A 21,690-nucleotide genomic window follows, 5' to 3' on the forward strand; every position below is an offset into this window, starting at 1 on the left:
ACGCTCTCCTTAAGCAACAGCCCTGGCTCGCAGCACTGGATCCGGGACGCTCTGCATTACCGAGCCACCCAACCGAGATCTGATTTAATGCAGCCCTTGGCTCAGCGCGCCCGGCAGGGGGATCCTCGGGAGAAGCACTCAGTGGAATGCTGTCGGGAAGACCAACGCTGAATGCTGGGGAGGGGTGACGAGTAGAGGTTGGGTGCAGAGGACGGCCGCTGGTCCCAGACACTGGTGCCCCCGATGATGAATCAGCCTCTAGGAGATCCGTTCTTGTATGGAGCCTGTGTGAGTTATTTAGGTACCTCGCCAAGCGCTCCCCCCACAAAGAAAGATTCTCTCTCCAAAGTACACTAGGCGATTTATCCCACAATTGGACCTGCACATTTGCACAAAGACAGATGTAGGCCTAAGGATATTTCTTGCAGAGCTCTTTTGAATGACAGAACCCTGGAACAATCTAAATGTCCATAAACAGGGAACTGGCTACAGAGTCCACGGGGCTCCTCTGGGTCTCTGGGTTATAACCAGCTCTCAGGCCCCAAGGGCTCAGTACAGGCTTCCAAGGCCTTTTCTCAGCCCGTAAGTGTCTCCAAGCTTCTGGGACAGTATACTCTACTGGTGTGAGGCACTGACTGCAGAAAGAGCCTCCGATTCTTTTCCCTGTGGGTCACACCATCTGCAACATGACTCTGAAGCACCTCCTGTTAAGAGGTAGAGTGTATTTCCCCACCTGTGGATGTGAGCTAGTCTCGTCACCTGCTTTAGCCCACAAAGTATGGTGGAAGTGACACTGTGCCTTTTCCATACCTACGTCTCAAGAGACCTGCTCCACCTCACTCTTTGGAGCTCGCTGCCTCCCTGTCAGCAAGCCTGGGGTAGCCTGCCAGAGAATGAGTCATGTAGAGCAGTAAAGGAAATCCAGTCGTCCTGTCAAGTCCCCAGACACCCGAGAGTCCAGCCAAAATCAGCAAAATCGATCTAACAGTCGACTCACCAACTGACATAGGAACATCAGTAAGCCCAACCAAGATCAGAAGAAACGTCCAGCCAATGCACAGACTCAGGAACTAAAGAAATATTTATTAATTTAAGCAATTGGATTTCTGTGCTTGGATGTTACGCAGCAATAGCCAACTGATACACGTTGGTAAGGCCATGATGATTCTTTAGTCTCCAGAGTCAGTGTGGCTTCCTATTGCCACATAGGATTCTATGGTTTCCATGGTTACAGGGGGTCCGTGGGGTCTTCCCTGGACATATGAAGTCACCACAGGATCCCAGGAACCCCCTTCTATCAACATCGAAATAGGTGTCTCTGGGGAAGACGCTGGGCACAGTGCCACCACAGCCGTCAAGGGGATGTTGTCACTGTGAGTGGCTCTGGAAAAGTCAACCTGGGTGTTGGCTGAGCTGCCCACCCCCCTGTTCACCAGCATGATGTCAACTCTAGCAGGACCGCCCACACCGTGTCTCACACCAGGGACAGCTCTATGCCGTGGAGTTTATGTAAAGCATACTAAAAGGAATGAAGGACGCCTTTATATAATATGGAACACTCTGTGTTCTATCATTAAGTCAAACGTGCAGATATAAGGACTAGGGCTAGGTCACGCTTCATCAAAATCTATTATTACTGGAGCAATACATAAGAAATCAGTAACTAAACCCACACTTCTATGGTCAATTAATCTATGTCAAAGGAGGCAAGAATATACCGTGGAAAAAGGACAACCTCTTTAATAAATGGTGTTGGGGGAAATGGATAGCTATATGCAAAAGAATCAAACTGGACTACTTCCTCACACCATACACAAAAATAAACACTATATATACACAATGGAATATTACTCAGCCATAAAAAAGAGTGAAATATTGCCATTTGTGAAAACGTGGATGAATCTAGAGGGTATTATGCCGAGTGGAATGAGTCAGAGAAAGACAAATACCACAATCTCACTTATATGTGGAATCTAAAAAGCAAAACAAAAAACAGATGCCTAGAAACAGAGAAAAGAGAGGTGGTTGCCAGAGGGGAGAGCGTGGGGGGCAAAACAGGTGAAGGGGATTAAGAGGTACAAACCTGTATTCATATATTAAATGTCATGGGGGCGTAATATACAGCATAAGGAATACGGTCAATAATACTGTAATAACTTTGTATGGGGACAGGGTTACTAGACGTACTGTGGTGATCATTTCATAATTATGCAAATATCAAATCATTGTACAGTACACCTGAAACTATATTTCAATTAAAAAATAAAAACAGTAATAAATCTTAAAAACTAAGAAACTAGTAACTCTGTTTGACTCTGGAAAGAATCAGAGGACAAAAGGTGGAATGGGAAGGATATTTGTTTTGTCTTCTTGACTTATTATGTATGCTAAAGAAGCAGTACAGCATGGTGGCTTAAGGCCTGGACTTGTGGCCAGAATGCCTGGGCTCAAATTCTGAGTTCCTTGGTACTTGCCCAAGATCGTACATCTCATAAGTAGCAGACCCAGGATATGAAATAAGACAGGCTACCTCCAGAGCCTGCATTCTTAATCCCTGTTCCATAGATACATGTGGCATGTATGTACACACATACACACAGTAACTCAAGGTGACAATCCCAACTTACATCTGTGTATGTCTGCTACAGATAAGACTCACTTTAGGGGGCTTCCCTGGCGGTCCAGTGGTTAAGACTTCACCTTCCACTGCAGGGGGTGTGGGTTTGATCCCTTATCGGGGAGCTAAGATCCCACATGCCTCATGGCCAAAAAACCAAAAAGACATAAACAATATTGTAACAAATTCAATAAAGACTTTAAAAATGGTCCACATCAAAAAAAATCGTTAAAAAAAAAGACTCACTTTAATTCCTTCATTTTCTATTTTTGTTTTCAAGGCATTCAGCTGTCCCAGTGAGACCATAACTTCTCAGTGATTCAGCTGAATTCACCTTAGCCGAACACCATGCATGTTCCTTGTGATTTATATCTGCAGATGAAATGTCCTGTGTGAAACGTTATCATATTAATTGCAGCTTCTCAATCTGTTAACTGGGCTGCGCAGGCGATCACGCATTTATGACACCAAGGCTGAGCCCAGAACTCACTCAACTTGGTCATTATCACAAGGTAATAAGTAGACCTGTCCATGGTGCTTATCAACCCAGTGGAGAATAAAGAAGAATAAAAATACATGCTCATCTAGATGCGAGACCTGGACGGTAACTGGGAGACATTGAGAGTAACTGGGTTGTATTTCCAAATCTGCAAGATTAGAGGGAGGTTGGCCAAGCCAGAAAAGCTATACCTGGAGAAAAGGTAGCCAGGTAAAGCTTAAGTAATCCCATGAAGAACAGAGGCTGAAGCTTGGGGTGGGAGCGGCAAGGAGTAACCTTATGCATAAATCGTACACAAGTTCCGAATTCTGCAGTCAACACCAAGGGTAAATCGTTATTAACGGATTCCAGAGGTCTGGGCTGGGTGATAATCAGTAAAGGCTCCTCCTTCCCCAAGAGAGATGGTGGCAGTGGTCTGTCAGCATCGTAGGAAGCCCCAAGGAAAGCTTCCCAAGCCTCCTGCATCCCCAGCTGTGCTGTTGTGAAATCACCCCAAAACCACCTTTCCTGATTTCAGAGATGACTCGAGTAACCAGAGCTCCTAACTCTCACATGCCATTTGGAGTAAAATTCTAGGCATTTTTGCTATGCTGTCTGTCCACTGACGGTATGAAAATGACAAAGTAACATGTGTGCAAGGCGTTGATGTGACGACATAATGATGTCCTTGGATAGAGGAATATTAATTCTACAGGGTTTGAGAGGGACAGGTACAGGAAGCTTAGCCAGGACCTATACAGAGGGCACACGGCTGACAGATAATTGCCCAAAGCAGCAAGTACCACCTCCCTTATATCCAGATTAATAATATTTCTAGCCTACTGTGCTATCTAAGTGATGTGATACCACTGGCAATAGGGATGGGAAATTGCTCTCAGGTACCTTGTTTGGAGAGGATGCAGAGAGAACCCACAGGAGCATCAAAATACACCTTGTCCACCAAAGAAGTCACTATTCTTGTGACCACAGTAAGAGGCTTTCCCGACCTGCCTCATTGTTTGGCATTATCTTGGGTGTGGGCAGTTTTACCGTTCAAGAGAGGCAATGGAATATCCTTAAGAGGGAAGAACTAGACCCAGACTCCCTGGGTTCAATTTCTGGCCCTTCCACTTTTTTACTTTGATGCACTTAAGTAATTGATCATCTCTCACCTTTCATTTTCTAATCTGTAAAATGGAAATAATAGTGAACTCCCTTAAAATATAATTGTGAAAAATATATATATAATTGTGAGCACTGAGCTAATAGGTACAAACTACTTAGAACCATTTCTGACACAGCAAGAGTTTAATGAGTGTTTGGCATACTGTCTTCTTATCTTCAGCCCCAGGGTGTTTTAAAAATACCTCACCTCTCTTTCCCTGTGGCAAAAAAATGGCATTTTCTCCTAAGAAGCTTATTTAAGATGGTCAGTTTTCTTGATGGCAAGCAACGGAAATTGACCCATTATTGGAAAGATATCAGAGACAGGGATAAAAGAAACCTGGGAAATGAGCAGGGACGGAGGGGACTGCAGAGACCCAGATAGTGGAAACCACGGCAAAGGTGACAAAAGCCACTTAATGTCCCGGCCACAGGTGTGACCTCCTATATCCCCTACCTCCCTGTACCTGTTACTCAAGAATCAGAATCTTGGAGAAAGAATCGGGTTGGCCAAGTCCAGGCCACGTGCTAACCCCTCGCTGTCAGAGACAGAATCTTACTCCTTCAGCTTCTACAGCAGAGAACAGTGAGGGCTTCCCTAAAGGGATCACCGGTGTTGCACAATCAAAAGATGACAAAGATCCACCCCAAAGGGAGCCGCTAATTTCTGAGTCATGTTCCCTCAGAAAACAGAGGGGGTCCAATAGATCCAGAAGAGTTAAAACCCAAGAACCCAGGCAGTAACATGAGTGGACCTAGAGATGATCATACCAAACGAAGTAAGTCAAATATCATATGATATCATATGTGGAATCTAAAATACGACACAAATCAACGTAGCTACGAAACAGAAACAGACTCACACACATAGACAACAGACTTGTGGTTGCCAAGGAGCGGTGGGGTGGGAGAGGGATGGATTGGGAATTTGGGGTTAGCAGATGCAAACTAGTATATATAGAATGGATAAACAACAAGGTCCTACTGTATAGCACAGGGAACTATATTCAATACCCTGTGATAAACCATCATGGAAAAGAATATGAAAAAGAATATATATGGATAAGAGTCACTATGCTGTACAGCAGAAATTAACACAACATTGTAATTAACTATACTTCAATAAAACTAAAAAAACACACAAAAAAACCCAAAAAACCAAGAACCCGTCTGGGCTATCTGATGGAATCTAAAGCAAACGTGGGCTCAAAGGGGCTGTAACTCTCATTCTCCCCTCCCCTCCTGTTTCTTCCCAGTTCGTGGACGCAAAGAATTACTGAAATTAAATACAGCAATTGAAGCTGCCTATTGTCTCCTGGTACGTAATACATCACAGTGGCACCTTTACATTCAGCTGTCCATCTGAATGGCCTGTGGTGTGTGGTTCACACAATGGCTATTGTTGTGAAAAGAGACCCAGGAACACACTCTTGCGTTATTCACTTCATTTATTTTGATACAATATTTGGAGCTACTTCATTCAATTTGCTTAAAGTGTCCTGTCATTTTCCCGTCTGCCAGTGTCTGCTGCACACAGATAATATAACACACAGAGGGTGGAAAAAGTTTCCTTGGAAAGGAATAGAAATTATTTAACGTGATTTATAGATTGGCCTGAGCGTTTGTCTTTTCTCCTCTCAAAGGCTCCAAAGAGCATGAAACATTTCATTAGTAAACATACCAGTGATTTGGTTTCTAAATGGCTGAGACATTAAGCTGTTATTTTGTTTTGTTTTGTTTTGTTTTTGGAGGGGAAGGTTTCTCTGTGTAAAGCTAGCTCTGACAGCAGAGATGCTAAACAGGCACTAGTGCGTGTACTTTTAACTTTTATCCACGTGAGAGACCGAAATCTCCAACTTTAGGCGATCTTGCTGTTCAATCTAAGGGAACAGCCGGATTCTGAGTGGCCGCCTCATTCAGGGCACGTAGCTTTTCTACAATTAATGACTTGGTTGCCCGTTGCTGAGAGATGCTAGGTGAACCAGACCTTAAGAAACTTGTTGAGTTCAATTGGATTTAAAAGTCCCTTGCCCCAGTTTTACAGTGGGAACCCTGAGACCCCAGGTAAAACAGCAAGGCCTGATTGAAGATGAGTTGAAATGACAGAATGTCAGAATTCCTAACCCAGGGCTCATCCTGTTAGACATACAGGCTCCAAAGTTATCCAGAGATGAATACACAGAGAAGGAACACAGTGCAAACAAGAAACCAGTATGTGCTTATTTTTACTTCCCCAGCTTTCAGGAGAGGGAAAAAGTTCTGTAAGAGTGCAGCTGTGCGTACCTGCAGTGGGGCATCAGCTGCTGGGCCCCTGCAGGTGTGTATAGCCAGGTCCACTCTGATTGGTCAGGGTTAGTACTAGTTATTAAATATTTTGAATACAACCACTACGTCCATCAAGAGAGGATCAGTTAAAAGAGGGCACAGTGAAGAGATGCTCAACAACAGTAATTATTAGAGAAAGGCAAACAAAACTACAGTGAGGTATCACTTCACATCGGTCAGAATGGCCACCATTACAAAGTCTACGGAGGGCGGAGTCAAGATGGCGGTGTGGAAAGACGCAGACTTAGTGTCTCCCGACAAGTCGGGCGCCTGCCGGCTGCTGGTGGGGGATTCTGACACCCAAGGAAATGGGAGGCCTATGTACACAAATGAACCTATCTACGAAACAGAAACAAACACACAGACATAGAGAACAGACTTGTGGTTGCCAAGGGGATGGGGAGAGGGAGAGGGTTGGACTGGGAGTTTGGGGTTGGTAGATGCAAACTATTGCATTTAGAATAGATAAACAACAAGGTCCTACTGTATGGCACAAGGAACTATATCCAATCTCCTGGGATAAACCATAATGGAAAAGAATATTAAAAAAAAGAATGTATATAGGTGTATAACTGAGTCACTTTGATGTATAGCAGAAATTAACACAACACCGTAAATCAACTATACTTCAATTAAAAAATAAATAAAATTAATTTAAAATGAGGGTATATAGTATAATGCCTTACTGTAGTACTTACATGTTTCCTGTTTGTATAATACCTTACTGTACTATTTACTCCAAAATGATTTGAAGATTAGTGAGAAATTGAGGAATAGAAATGAACATATAACAATTATTCCTTAAGAAGGAAGTTACAAGACAGTTTAATGCAGGTGAAACTGGAATTAAGCAATATATATATATACATATATATATATATATACCTAGATGTTCACATTTTTAGGTTCAGTTCACATTAATAAGGACATTAAATAAAGAGATTCTTTGGTCACATAAAAGAGCTGATTTTCACTATCCTTTCTCCCTAAGCACCAATGTTGTCTTTTGTAGTAATTTATTGTCTTTTCTTTGGTAATGCCTTCTCATAATATAAAAGATGTAGAAATCAAAAAAGAAGGGCGAAATCAAAGGAATGTGAGAACTCTGTACATTGCTGCGATGATTTTTAATTTGCTCAAATGTTTTTCTATGAAGCTTGCAAAAAACATTTTTCTAAATTGTGAATGCCAGAATAAGGCACCTCGACTTGCTACAGCAAGTTTTAGAGAGAAAAAGTTGCTATTATTAATTTTAAAGTTTATATTGAAAAGTTGCCTTTTGAAAGGCATTGCATTATGTCCGAAGAATTTAAAAATTAAAAAAAAATAAAAGACGGCATGGTGGTCGTGTGCTGTTTTGCTGTTTTGGTATCACCCTGAATCCGGTGACAGCATCGCCAATTTCCTTTGCAGGAGCTACGTTTCCCCTAGCAGATGCAGTCTGGTGGAGCTGTCAATCAAGATGCCTGGATCTCCTCCACTCAAAGGATGTCCACCTAGGTGCCCCCAGTTTCTGCACCCTACGCATGTTGTGATCCCTTGGCCCTTTCCTGTCCTTTTTTTTTTTTTTTTTAAAGAAGATGTTGGGGGTAGGAATTAATTAATTAATTAATTAATTTTTGCTGTGTTGGGTCTTCGTTTCTGTGCGAGGGCTTTCTCTAGTTGTGGCAAGCGGGGGCCCCTATTCATCGCGGTGCACGGGCCTCTCACTATGGCGGCCTCTCTTGTGGTGGAGCACAGGCTCCAGACGTGCAGGCTCAGAAATTGTGGCTCACGGGCCCAGTTGCTCTGCGGCATGTGGGACCTTCCCAGACCAGGGCTCGAACCCGTGTCCCCTGCATTAGCAGGCAGATTCTCAACCACTGCGCCACCAGGGAAGCCCCTTTCCTGTCCATTTTAAGTCTAGTTTTCAGCTTAATTTCCTTTTTTTAAAAAAATCTATTATCTTTTTTATTATTTTTTAATTTAATTTTTATTTAATATCTGGATATAGTTGATTTACAATGTTGTGTTAATTTCAAGTGTACAGCAAAGTGCTTCAGTTATAAATATACATATACCCATTCTTTTTTAGATTCTTTCCCCATATAGGTTATTACAGAGTACTGAGCAGAGTTCCCTGTGCTCTACAGTAGGTCCTTGTTGATTATCTATTTTATGTACAGTAGTGTGCATCTGTTAATCCCAAACTCCTCATTTATCACTCCCCCAGTTTTTATTTTGTAAGATACCCATAAAGGCTGTTTCTCTTTAAATTAGTCAAAATCAAAAAAGATAGAGATATATTTGTATGTATGACTGAATCACTTTGCTGTACACCTGAAACTAACACAACACTGTAAATCAACTCTACTCCAATACAAATTAAAAAAAAAAAGAAAGCAAGAACGCTGACCCAAGGGAAAACAATTAGTCAACATTAATTTCCGTCGCTATCAACCAAAGAATACTGGATGAACCCCCCCAATGAGTCCCCTAAGCTTATAGAGATGATGTAAATCAATCCATGAGGTTATAACAAGAAGTCACACTCCACAGATGGAATTAGCTGTCTGCAGGGATGCTTCCCTGAAGCAAATCTTCCTGAAAGTATAGCTTGGAGACAAGCTATTTATTGATGAGACTAAAGTGCCTGCTAATACGTCGTCAGGAAGCATCGACTAGAGAGAAAATTCTGCAACCGTGAGACTTCAGACGTTATAAAAAGCCTGTTGAACATAAAATATTTACTGTGACCAGTGTGAACCTCAGAAAAGAGTGGTCTTAGACCAAACAGGATGGGGGAAGAGTTTTTTCTGCTGCAGAGAAAGCTCCTTACCAATCAATACTTTATCCGGAGGCATCTGGAAAAGACACACCCTAGTTTTGCTGGCGAATTATAACAATGAGCCTTTAACGAAAGAATGAGCATGCGTGGGACAATTCTCCTGTCCCCTTTCCACAGAGCAGGGGAGAAACGCATTCGACTCTGCCACTTTCAAAGAGCCCCTTCTCCAAAGAAAATATACAGATTGCCAACAAACGCATGAAAGGATGCTCAACATCATTAATCATTAGAGAAATGCAAATCGAAACTACAATGAGATATCATCTCACACCGGTCAGAATGGCCATCATCAAAAAATCTAGAAACAATAAATGCTGGAGAGGGTGTGGAGAAAAGGGAACCCTCTTGCACTGTAGGTGGGAATGTGAATTGATACAGCCACTATGGAGAACAGTATGGAGGTTCCTTAAAAAACTACAAATAGAACTACCGTATGACCCAGCAATCCCACTACTGGGCATATACCCTGAGAAAACCATAATTCAAAAAGAGTCATGTACCAAAATGTTCATTGCAGCTCTGTTTACAACAGCCAGGACATGGAAGCAACCTAAGTGTCCATCAACAGATGAATGGATAAAGAAGATGTGGCACATATATACAATGGAATATTACTCAGCCATAAAAAGAAACGAAATTGAGTTATTTGTAGTGAGGTGGATGGACCTAGAGTCTGTCATACAGAGTGTAGTAAGTCAGAAAGAGAAAAACAAATACCGTATGCTAACACATATATATGGAATCTAAGAAAAAAAAAAGTCATGAAGAATCTAGGGGCAGGACAGGAATAAAGACGCAGACGTAGAGAATGGACTTGAGGACACGGGAAGGGGGAAGGGTAAGCTGTGACAAAGCGAGAGAGAGTCATGGACATATATACACTACCAAACGTAAAATAGATAGCTAGTGGGAAGCAGCCGCATAGCACAGGGAGATCAGCTCGGTGCTCTGTGACCACCTAGAGGGGTGGGATAGGGAGGGAGGGAGACGCAAGAGGGAAGAGATATGGGAACATATGTATATGCATAGCTGATTCACTTTGTTATAAAGCAGAAACTAACACACCATTGTAAAGCAATTATACTCCAATAAAGATGTTAAAAAAAAAAAAGGGCCCCAGGGCGAGCCCCTCGCCCAGCATCCGGCAGCAGCATAGATTTCCAGGGTGACACAGCGGGAAGCTTCCTAGCCAGGAGAAGCCTCCACTTTTCCATTCTAATCGCTCCGTGGACCACTCCTGCATCAGAAGGGCCCCTCGCTGAGTTATCGCAGGGATGTTAAGCGGCCCGTGCTCACATGGGTGCAAAGAGCTGGGGGCTGGAGAAGCATCACCCACAGACGCGTCAGCCAGATCCGGGACCACCCACCCCCACCCCGCCCCCGGTCTGCTTCAGGGAAACCCAGGCACCGCAGCTTTGCAGCCCAGACCACATAGCCATGAGGGGCCTGAGGATGCGTGTGGGGCTCTGAAGTGTCAGGAAAGAGAGCATAGATTTACTGCAGTTCCCCTGCCTCAGCCCTGCCCTTGATTCAGAGAGGTAGACCCTGAGGAATCAGGGCTCCTGCTAGGATCACCAGGCGCCCGCTCGTCCTGAAGACTCAGATGCTCCGGGGGGCCAGGCCAACAGTGCCAGCGGTGGTGAGGCAGGCCAGACACCCCCAGGGAAACGCAGCACCTCGGCCAGCTGCTGCCAGAGAAATGTGAGTCTGGTGTAGCCAGACTTTCTGATGCGGGGCGGGGGGTGATGAGAGGGAGCGGCAAAGAATCTAGAAATCAGGATTTGCCGTAAGCCCTCCAACATTTTATGAGTGGCTCAGTTTTAAAAAACATTCCGAAACCCGCACCAAGTTGAACTGTGGCCCAGATGTGAGCTCTACCTTCCAATGAAACGTCTCAACTGTAATAATGACAGATGGCATTAATGTGGCCCCAACTGCATGCCCAGCCCCGGTGCTAGGAGCTTACGTCACTTAATTTTCTGGCAGCTCCACAAGGTGCTTAGCCATCCCTTCATTCCTTTTGCTTGTATTCGTACTCACCGTTTTATTTATTCTTAACCTTTTTTCAATTAAATGTTGAGGTTTCAACTAATAAACTACTTTTTTTAAATTGAAGCATAGTTGATGTACAATATTATACAATAACAGGTGTACAAGGATTCATTCATCTTCCACGTCTCCTTCGAGCGCCCTCTGCTGGCCGGGCAGCGCTAGCGGTGTGGGATCCCGCACAGAGCTCTCGTTCGTTGTAAGGGGTGGAGATGGGGGAAAGCAGTAAATGGACTGCGGGTCATTTCAGACACTGACACGTGCCGTGAAGAGGATAAACCTGGTGATACAGTGAAGTCCTGAGAGTCTCTTTGGAGAAGGTGGACCACGAGGTCTCTGTACAGGATGTGACCCTGGAGCCAGCCTTCTGAGCACGGGGCGGGGGGCTGGTTATCGCAGGAGAGAGGACCACAGGGGCCAAGGGGGAGCATGCCCGAGGGACAGGAGGAAGGCCAGAGGGGCTAAGGAGAGAGGGCAGGGAGGACCCTGAGTGCGCAGTGCCAGGAGATGAGACTGGAGTCATGGGTGGGGTCACATGGCGGGGACCTCAGTGGCTGTGATACAGGAAGTGGGTTTTGATTCTCTGAGCAACGAGAAGCTCTTAGGTGGGTCAGGATCTTGTTTGCAACGTGCACAAGATGGCTCTGAGTGCTGTGTGCAGTGTGGGTTGGCGAGGGGTGAACGAGCACGGAACCATTGGGAGAAAGAGGCATTTTCCACCCACCTTACAGGTGAAGAATACAGGCAGCACTTCTGGAATGTGCTGGTCTCCAGACAAGGTACAAAGGAAACTTAAAACAAACTTCAAAACACCCACCTGAAAGGACCAGCTGGCACCCATGTGCTACCAGCTGTGACTTGTGGAGACCAGCTTGGGGGGGGAGGGAGAGGGAGAGGGGGAGGGGAGAGAGGGAGAGGGAGAGAGGGAGAGAGGGAGAGGGAGAGGGGGAGGGGGAGGGAGAGGGGGAGGGGAGAGGGGTAGAGAGGGAGAGAGGAAGAGGGGGAGAGGGAGAGCGGGAGAGAGGGAGAGAGGGAGGGAGAGGGTGTGTGTGTGTGTGTGTGTGTGTGTGTGCCCAACACACTTCAATTACCCAGTTTGTCATTCACTGACTGAAAAAATGTCACATCTCTCAAAAACAAAAATGACGTTTGAGTGGATTTTCTGACTGTTAGTGGGAGAGAGGGGCTGTGAAAAATAGCCTGTCTCAGGATCCACAGGGCTCCCTGGCAAAGCATATGCAAGCAGCTAGCCGGGGCTGGGGGCAGGGGCAGCTTTGGGGGCTGCCTCACATCTTTCTTTGTGCAAAGCTGTCAGCCAGATTGGTGGTCAGCTGCTGTGATGAGGGGCTTCCTAAACTAGAAAAGTCCTCAAACTCAAATTATCCTCCCCACCATCTAGGTAGCTGGACGCCAGAAATCCCTGCAGTTGACATTGCTTTAAGTTAAGATGCTTCAGGTCCTAAGCAGATGCAAATGTGTTCCCAGGGAAGAGTGATGTTAATCCATTATTTTTGACATGATCCAGTAAGATTGGCTGTTATTACTTTGCAAGCCTTGGAGAGGTGGCACACAGGACTGGTAAGTTTTCACAGGGGATGGGGAAGGAAGCAGGAAGGGAATGGCTTTGCTGAGGTCCCTAGTTACAAATGAGCATATAATGTTCTGGAAGTAATGAAAGAGCTTTGCTGAAAAACTAATGATTTAGAAGAACCCCAAAGTAAAGTAGAGACAATTAAATTCAGATTCATCAACACTTGTTCAGTAAGAGACATAAGAAGCTGTGTGTGCCGCTTTTCAGCGTGGTGCCTTTGTAAGGGATCAGCAAGAAGGATTTTGAAGAATTGAAAGCAGAGACTCGGTTATTTATATACCCACGTTCCTAGAAGCATTATTCACAATATTCAAAAGGCAGAAACAACCCAAGTGTCCATCAAGAGATGAGTGGATAAACAAATATGGTGTGTATCTACAACGGAACACTATTCAGCCATTAAAAGGAATGAAGGGTAATTCCCTGGTGGTCCAGTGGTTAGGACTCGGCGCTTTCACTGCTGAAGACCCAGGTTCAATCCCTGGCTGGGGAACTAAGATCCTGCAAGCCAAGTGAAACGGGCAAAAAACAAAAACAAACAAAACAAAAAAGGAATGAAAATTTGATATCATGCTACAACATAGGTGGACCTTGAAAACATTATGCTTGGTAGAATAAGCCAGATACAGAAGGACAAACATTGTATCATTCCACTTACACAAGGTACCTAGAATAGGCAAATTCATAGAGACAGAGAGTAGAATAAAAGTTACTGGGGATGCAGGGGAGGAGTGGAGAGTTACTGTTTAATGGGTTCAGAGTTTTTGTTGGGAATGATGAAACGTTTTGGGTATAGAGAGTGCATGAAGTTGAGCACTTATGAATGGTTAAATAATAAATATTATGCTATGCGTATTTTTTTAAAAATAACAGAATGAGATGAGATGAAAATTTTTTAAAAGAATGGTTTTGACTCCATTTTTTCAGTCAGAGTTCTTTAGTGTAAGCAGCAGAAACTAATTTGGGCTGCTTTTTAAAAAAATTATTAATTAATTTTATTTGTGGCTGCCTTGGGTCTTTGTTGCTGCACGCGGGCTTTCTCTAGTTGCGGCAAGCAGGGGCTACTCTTCGTTGCGGTGTGCGGGCTTCTCATTGCGGTGGCTTCTCCTGTCATGGAGCACGGGCTCTAGGTGCGCGGGCTCAGTAGTTGTGGCTCGTGGGCTCTAGAGCGCAGGCTCAGTAGTTGTGGCGCACGGGCTTAGTTGCTCCGCGGCATGTGGGATCTTCCCGGGCCAGGGCTCGAACCCATGTCCCCTGCATTGGCAGGCGGATTCTTAACCACTGCGCCACCAAGGGGAGTCCCTGCTTTTTTTTTTCTTCTTTTTTTTTTTTAATGGAGGAATAATAAAGTCCAAAGACTGAGCAGCCAAAACTATTTCTTGGAATGATCTCATTTGGTGCTTCCAGTTGCCACAGTTTATACCTGTATATACTTGTCTCCTGACATCTGTCACAGTCCATAGATTTCCCCACCCAGACGGCACCCCAGGCAGACATGGCACAACTTCTTTCTGAATAGTTTTCAGCAGCCTTCGGTTGTGGTGACATCTCAAAGGGAAAGAATACTTTGGGACAGTCATTTCTAAATTTTAACCCAGGGCTTGAAGACTGCATGCTTGCTGAGTACTCCAGATCTGCTTGTGTTTCAGAACATGCATTTGCCATTTCTGTCTTGCAGGAAACTTTGAGGGCCCTGGCTCTCACGGGTATGACTTGCACTTGACCATGGATTTGTAAATTCGTTCGCAACCTATTGTACTTATTAGATCACTTTCCATTCTGCCTGAATTCACTCACACCTAAGAAACCTGGGACTATTTGCTTCTGTATTCGAAAAATAAAGGGATATGTTTCTGTATTTCAGAAACAAAACAGGTATCAGAAGGTAGAAGCCCCAAGGCAGGCTGTGTGAAGGATTTCCTGTGTGACCTCAGGCAAGTCACTTTACCCGTCTGAGCCTGTCAGTCAAATGAAGAGTTTGCCATCTCTGACTGTAACCTTAAGAATGTTCCCTACAATGATTCCCTTTCCTAACTGCCCCCTGGGCATATCATGCTTCCCCCCCAAAGTTATTGTTTTTCTCCACCATCTGCTCCTTGCTGATGAAAGCAATGACTTGCCATCGAGGGAAACGACCCCTTGTATCATCTCAAAAACCTCAGACCAAATAATTTAGAATGTCCATTGCACAGATGAGGACGGCGAGGCACAGAAATGTTAGGTAACCTGTCCCAGGTCAGGCACTTAGAGATGCCGAGGCGGGGGCTCAAACATCAGTTTATCATCTTCTTAACCTGCGGTCCCTGCTTCCTCCAAGGACGGGGGGCCATTGGGTTGAGTTCCTCCTGGTTCGGGCCATAAAGTGTCTCCTGAATGGTCACGGTCACTCCTCAGTCCTCCTGTCTCCTGTTGTTGCTTTTGCCAAAGGGATGTGCTACAGCCTCCAGTTCCTAAAATCGCAGGACAGTGGCGACATTTACTCAGTTCCTGCTCCAGGCCAGGGAGGGTACGAAGGGTCCTCACCCTCACACACCCACAGCTCCGAAATCCAAAAAATAAATCTCAAAATCCAGGAACGTTTTTCATAGGTTTGCAGCAAAACTCTGTGCGGGTCAAATAATGAGGAACTCTGTAAAGCGCTTATTTAGCGCATTTACATAACTCTTGTACGCGTTTTGCTGCATAAGTATTAAACAATTTTATTATGGGGTGCTCCCCCAGGGGTGGGCAACACCGAGTATGTTCCTATATATACACCTATCTAACTGTATAGACACTACACTCATTCTCTGCCTCTGTCTGTCTGTCTGTCTCTCTATATATACACACTCTCTCTACGTATAGATAAATAAAAAGACAAAGGGAGAGAGAGAGGGAATGTATACACCATACATAGAGAGATATTAATTTATATTAGGGTAAAGAGAAAAAGGGTGTATGTAGTAAATATACAAATATATCAGTATATATGTATATAGTCATATATAACATAAATATTCTCTATCTTTATATATTCTCTCTATATAAATATTTTACATATTATTCCATATTATGTATTATATATCTATAGTATATATTAGAGAGTGTACATAGTGTATATCTGTATACACAGATAGGCAGGCAAATGGAGAGGTAAAGATGGATGACTATAGATATATAGATGGATGGATGGTAGACAGAATAGATAGATGATAGATAGATAAGACAGATAATAAAGACAGTGTGTGTGTGTGTGTGTGTGTGTGAAACTCGGAAATTTCTAACTCTTGAAGCTCAACTGCGCACCGAAGGATTTGGACGAAGAACTGTGCACCTGTGGGAGGCTGTATCGTTGTTTAAAATAGTGCCCCCCGCTCCTCCGTTAAGGACCAGTCTCTGTGGGAGAATCATGACGTCAAGCATAACGACTGACTTGCTTTAGCCAATGGGATGTGAGAGGACATGCCTTTCGTTACTTCCCAGAAGTCCTAAGTGTTGTTGAATGGTCCTCACCCTTTTTCTTTTTCTTCGGCCACAAGAGTGACGGCATCACAGCTGGGAGCCATTCTATCACGACAGATGTAGGACGTGAGCCTGAAATGACCCTCAGTGGTTGCCAGTCTCTGAGATCTGAGGGTCATTTGCGACTGGGAAATGGTCAGCCTCTGCTGGCCAGTCGAGGACTCACTTTGCAGGCTCCGCTTTGCACGTACGAGGTAACAGAGGGCCTGCCCACGGCCCCAGAGCTGGTCATTGGCGGTGCCTGACCTCACATCTGGGGGATCTGGCCCCCGACGGTACTCTCTTGACCCTCACAATCGACCTCCTCTCTCCCAGGCCATTTATTCCGACAGATGACTTCTCTCCTGGGGGATCCAAGTGCCCATGTTCTATTTCTCTTCAGACAGCCCCCAGTTTCTGAGAAAGCTCTCTTGCACGACCTCAGCTTTTTTTCTTTTTTTTTTCTTTTCCACGGAAGCCAGCCTGTGCGCTGCCATCAGACCGGCGAGACCCCCGGGGTCTCATCAGAGCTGGTCTAACAAGGGAAGCTTTTCCACAGAGTGCTGATTGATTTTCTTCCCTCCTGAGGTGGGAGCTGTGTGGGTCGGAATAACTCACCCTGCTCTACTGATGACAAATTATGCCTCTTTGGCTCCCCAAAGGACAAGCGAGTCCCCAGTCCATAGGCAAAGGCTGCTGCAGGAATGTTCTGTTCCGAAGCCATAAACACAGCACAGAGTGTACCTTATTATCATGCGGGGCGGAAGGCCAACTCCTGCTTTAACTGTAAACTCTCCTGATATCTCCAACGGAGATAATTATGGTGCTTAAGGGAACTTTGGGCCTTGCTAAAAGTACTTTGCAATGTTTGCATGGCAAGGAAGGCACTAACAGGTGACCCAGGAAAGATCCTGGAGCCACAGCACTTACTACTTCATCAAGGAACCCTCCCGGCTGCCTGGCCGTCTCCCCCTTTGAAGTGCCTTCCTTCCTCCTGTATCACACGGTCCTCCTTGATCTCACACCCCTGCTTCTGACGCTAGCGAGCTTAGCTGAACTCAGTCCCACCCAGCAGTGAGGAGAAAGCAAGGAGATAAAGCTGTTCAGTTCACTGACTGTGGCAGATGCTGCTAAGGGTTCACCAAAACCCAATTTCCTTTCCCCTTGGGAACACAGCTCAACTGAATTTCCCAGTGTCCCTTGCAGTGGAATAAAGCAAATGCCTGAGATTTGGTCGATGCAATGTGGGTGGAAATGATACCTGCCAATTAAGGTCTGGACCATAGAAAGCCTCTGGATAGGCTCTCTCCCCATCCACCAGCCTAATGAAGAAGCCCTACAGGAGGACAGAGCCACAAGATGGAAAGAACCTGGGTTCCTGAGTCACCACGTGGAAGGATGCCCACTATATACCCATGCCCCGAACTATTACATGAACAAGAAACAAACCGTGTTAGCCACTGTTGACATCAGTTAACCCAGCCTGACTAATACAAGAGCCCTGACCCAGTGTTTCCCCCTACTCAAATTCTAGGTTTCTCCAACTGGGTCATCCAGGAACCCCCTGAAAAGCCCGTGTTGAAGTACTACTCCTCTAAGCTAAGCCAGCTACACAGGATATACTCCTGCCTTACACACATCTTCCACCTGCTAATTCTATCCTGTACCCTTTCATTGCAATAAACTGTAACCGTGAGTATAACAGCGTTGATGAGTTCTGGGAGTTCTTCTAGTGAATCAAAACTTGAGTGTGGTCTTGAGGAACCCCCCAAACTGCAGGGAGGTAAAGGTATTCTAAGGAAAGACCCGGTATGGGAAAACCAGGTCTTTCATTAGAGACTTGAAAATGCCGCTTGTGAACAGAAAGTTCACAGGGAAAAAAAAATTACTCTCAAACATATGGGAAAAGGTTCAACTTGACTCCATAGTATCACAAGTATAGATTAGAAGCAGATTGAGATATTATGTTTTAACCTAGCAGGTTGGCACAAATCCCAAAGCATGGCAACACGCTGTGTTGGTGAGGCTGAGGGAAAGCAGACGCTCCTACGTAGATGGTGAAAGCGTAAACTGATACAAGCTCCATATGGATTAGCTTGGCAATGCTCGTCAAAATGACAAATGCACATACCTTTGACCCATCTACTCTATCACTGTGAATATAGCCCACCCATATATGTGCAAATGCAGGAATACATGTACACAAGAGTATTCACTGCTGCATTGCAGAAGATTGAATGGTGATAGCAAAAGATTGAAACCAGCCCATATGTCTAACAAGGAACTGGCTGGATAAATTACATTATACTATCCAATAAAGTATATAAGCACACACCGTGCATCTGAAAAAAAAAAAAGGAAAGAGAAAAATGTGTACTGATATAGACAGAGACACATTTCAGTGAAAAAAAAAGCAAGTTACAGAACAGTATGTATAACAGACAACTATTTTTATGAAAAAGTGGGGAAAGTATGAATATATTTTGTATTTGCTTCTGCTTGCATAAAGATGCTCTGTAATAATACACAATTAATTAATGAAATAATGACCTGTTTGGGGTGAAAGGACGAAGGGGAACAGGGATATTATTTTTGTACCACGTAAATGTTTTGCTAATTTAAGGGGGTAGATTTTAAAACAGAAAAATACTGCTTAGGGCTTCCCTGGTGGCACAGTGGTTAGGAATCCACTTGCCAGTTCAGGGAACATGGGTTCGATCCCTGGTCCGGGAAGATCCCACACGCCGCGGAGCCACTAAGCCCATGCACCACAACTACCGAGGCTGCACTCTAGAGCCTGAGAGCCACTACTGCTGAGCCTGTGAGCCACAACTGCTGAAGCCCAGGCACCTAGAGCCCATGCTCCACAACAAGAGAAGCCACGATAATGAGAAGCCCGCGCACCACAACGAAGAGCAGCCCCTGCTCGCCACAACTAGAGAAAGCCTGCGCGCAGCAACAAAGACCCAATGCAGCCAAAAATAAATAAATTAATTAATTAACTAATTAGAAAAAACAGGAACCTACTGAATAGCACAGGGAACTCTATTCAATACTCTGTAGTGACCTAGATGGGAAAAGAATCTAAAAAAGAGTGGCTGTATGTATGTAAATAACTGACTGACTTTGCTGGACAGCAGAAATGAACACAACAACACTGTAAATCAACTATATCCAATTTTAAAAATTTTAGAAAAATAAAAGAGGCAAGGATCTAGAAAAGAAATTTGGTTTAGAAATAAAAAAACTATTTGACTTGAAAAATAAATAAATAAAGGGAGGCACAAGGAATCCATACGTTGCTAAAATTCATGGAACTCTACACAAAAAGGAAGCCAATTTTAGTTTTGTCCATTTTTAAGAATTAAATTTATTTTAAACATCATCACTCTTGCACAAATGCTATCCCGACTACCCAGGCACCATGAGAGGGAAGCTAGGGTGCCCTTTAAGGAGAGGAATTTCCTAGTCACGAGGTATCACATCTTTACTTTTAATATTTTCTGCCAAACTGCACTCCAGAGTGGCTATACCTGTGGGATTTTCTTAAGGTCAACATAGCCCTAGAGATGTTTCCTACCGTGGAGTCAATGGAAAACCTCCACACAGAATTGAAAATCCGTATCCTAGGAATCTTACGATGTCCCCAATCTATATGCCAAACCGCTGTCCTTTCTTTTCACTGGTGTAAATTCACAGCACAGGAACAGGGTGGGAGATAAAGCAGTAAAAGGGAACTCGAGCAGAAGTTTTAAAACTCACATACCTACAGGGAGCGGAAATTAATAAAGATCATGATGATGAGGACAGCAAACACTCACACAGCGCGTTCAAGGTGCCAAGCCCTGGACGAATCACTTTGCCTGTCATAAGCTACTGGATTCTCACAACAAACCTGCATCGTAAGTTACCTTCATATTCCCATTTTACAGATGAGGAAACCGAGGCCTAAAGAGATTGAGAAGTATACCTGCTATTTCGGCTAGAAAATGGCACATCCGGGGCTCAGTTCAAAGCAGTCTGGCTGCAGAAGGAGGACCTTAAATGTGTGCAGTCAGCCAGGAGCTGGAATCCTGACATTCCAGTGTGATCCAGTTTGGTTTTCAACGCTGCAGCTGACCACAGGAGTCAGAACCAAGCGGCGAGGATGCGAGCATGCATCCCCCAGAAGCAGCAGCTGAGAGTCACCGCCGCACACTCAGCATCAACAGATGTCTCGTTTTCTGGAAAGAGGCCAAAATTGGGATTTCTTTATGAAATGTCCCAATTTTAAAGTATTGACTCAGTTTGGCTTTAAAAACGGTATAGATCACATTATTACCTCTGAGTTAGAACTAGTTAAGACAATATGATGCTTGAAAAGGTTGACCCTAACGTGGCCAGCATCTTTGTCATTCTTTTACATCCAGCCTGAAGAGCCCACCCAAGTTCACTCTGTTTCGTTTATCTATTATTGCATAACAAAACCACACCGAATGTCAGTGACTTGGAATGAAAGTGGATGGCTTCTTTTTTACTATTATGTATTGTTATTATTAATTGTAATATATGATACAGTTTATGAATTATAATTTATTGTAATGATTTGTTAATTATTATAATTGTTGCTCCGGAATCTGTGGCCCGGCTGACCTAAGCCACGCTCGCTGACTGTGGCTGGGCTCGCCCATGTATCTGTGGTCAGCTGCGGGCCGGATGGTCTAGGGCGGCCTCAGCTGGAATGGCTCTTCTCTGTCCCACCAAGGCTCTCATCCTCCAGCAGGCTAGCCTGGGCTTATTTACACAGCGGTTCTGCAGGTTTCTAAGAAAACGATCAGAAGCATGCAACACTTCTTCGGTCCAGACTCAGGACTCATAAGACACTGGTTCTGTTGCATTCTATTGGCCAAAGCAAATCAAAAGGCCAGACTGATTCCCACCCAGGGGTAGGAAAACAGACTCTTGATGAGTATGGGCAAGACACTGGGGTCAACTTTGCAGCCCTCCCCCCTCCTCCTTCAGGGCTCCTCTCCTAAACCGTTGCTGATTGTTTTAATGAAAGACAGTGTGGAAAAACAACAAGTAGCCTATTAAAGGGCTTCCCTGGTTGTCCAGTGGTTAAGACTCTGAGCTTCCACTGCAGGGGCCATGGGTTCAATCCCTGGTTGGGGAACTAAAAT

The 21,690-nt window shown here is 44.5% G+C and overlaps 1 protein-coding gene across 2 annotated transcripts in view; it reads right to left on the reverse strand.

Annotated features, from left to right (window-relative positions):
• GLT1D1 (glycosyltransferase 1 domain containing 1) overlaps nt 1-21,690 on the reverse strand; it is a 149,615-nt gene that overhangs the window by 9,198 nt on the left and 118,727 nt on the right. Inside the window, exon 13 of one of the 2 annotated variants that reach the window (XM_060027864.1) lies at nt 20,632-20,754. The exons of the other annotated variant lie outside the window; for it this stretch is intronic. Within the exon in view, the coding sequence (XP_059883847.1) occupies nt 20,716-20,754 (39 nt within the window). The 3' untranslated portion in view covers nt 20,632-20,715. Of the gene's footprint in view, nt 1-20,631; nt 20,755-21,690 lie in introns of those variants that run through there. 2 annotated transcript variants of the gene reach the window in all.

Source organism: Delphinus delphis, chromosome 13, assembly GCF_949987515.2.
Source record: "Delphinus delphis chromosome 13, mDelDel1.2, whole genome shotgun sequence".
NCBI classification, from domain to species: domain Eukaryota; kingdom Metazoa; phylum Chordata; class Mammalia; order Artiodactyla; family Delphinidae; genus Delphinus; species Delphinus delphis.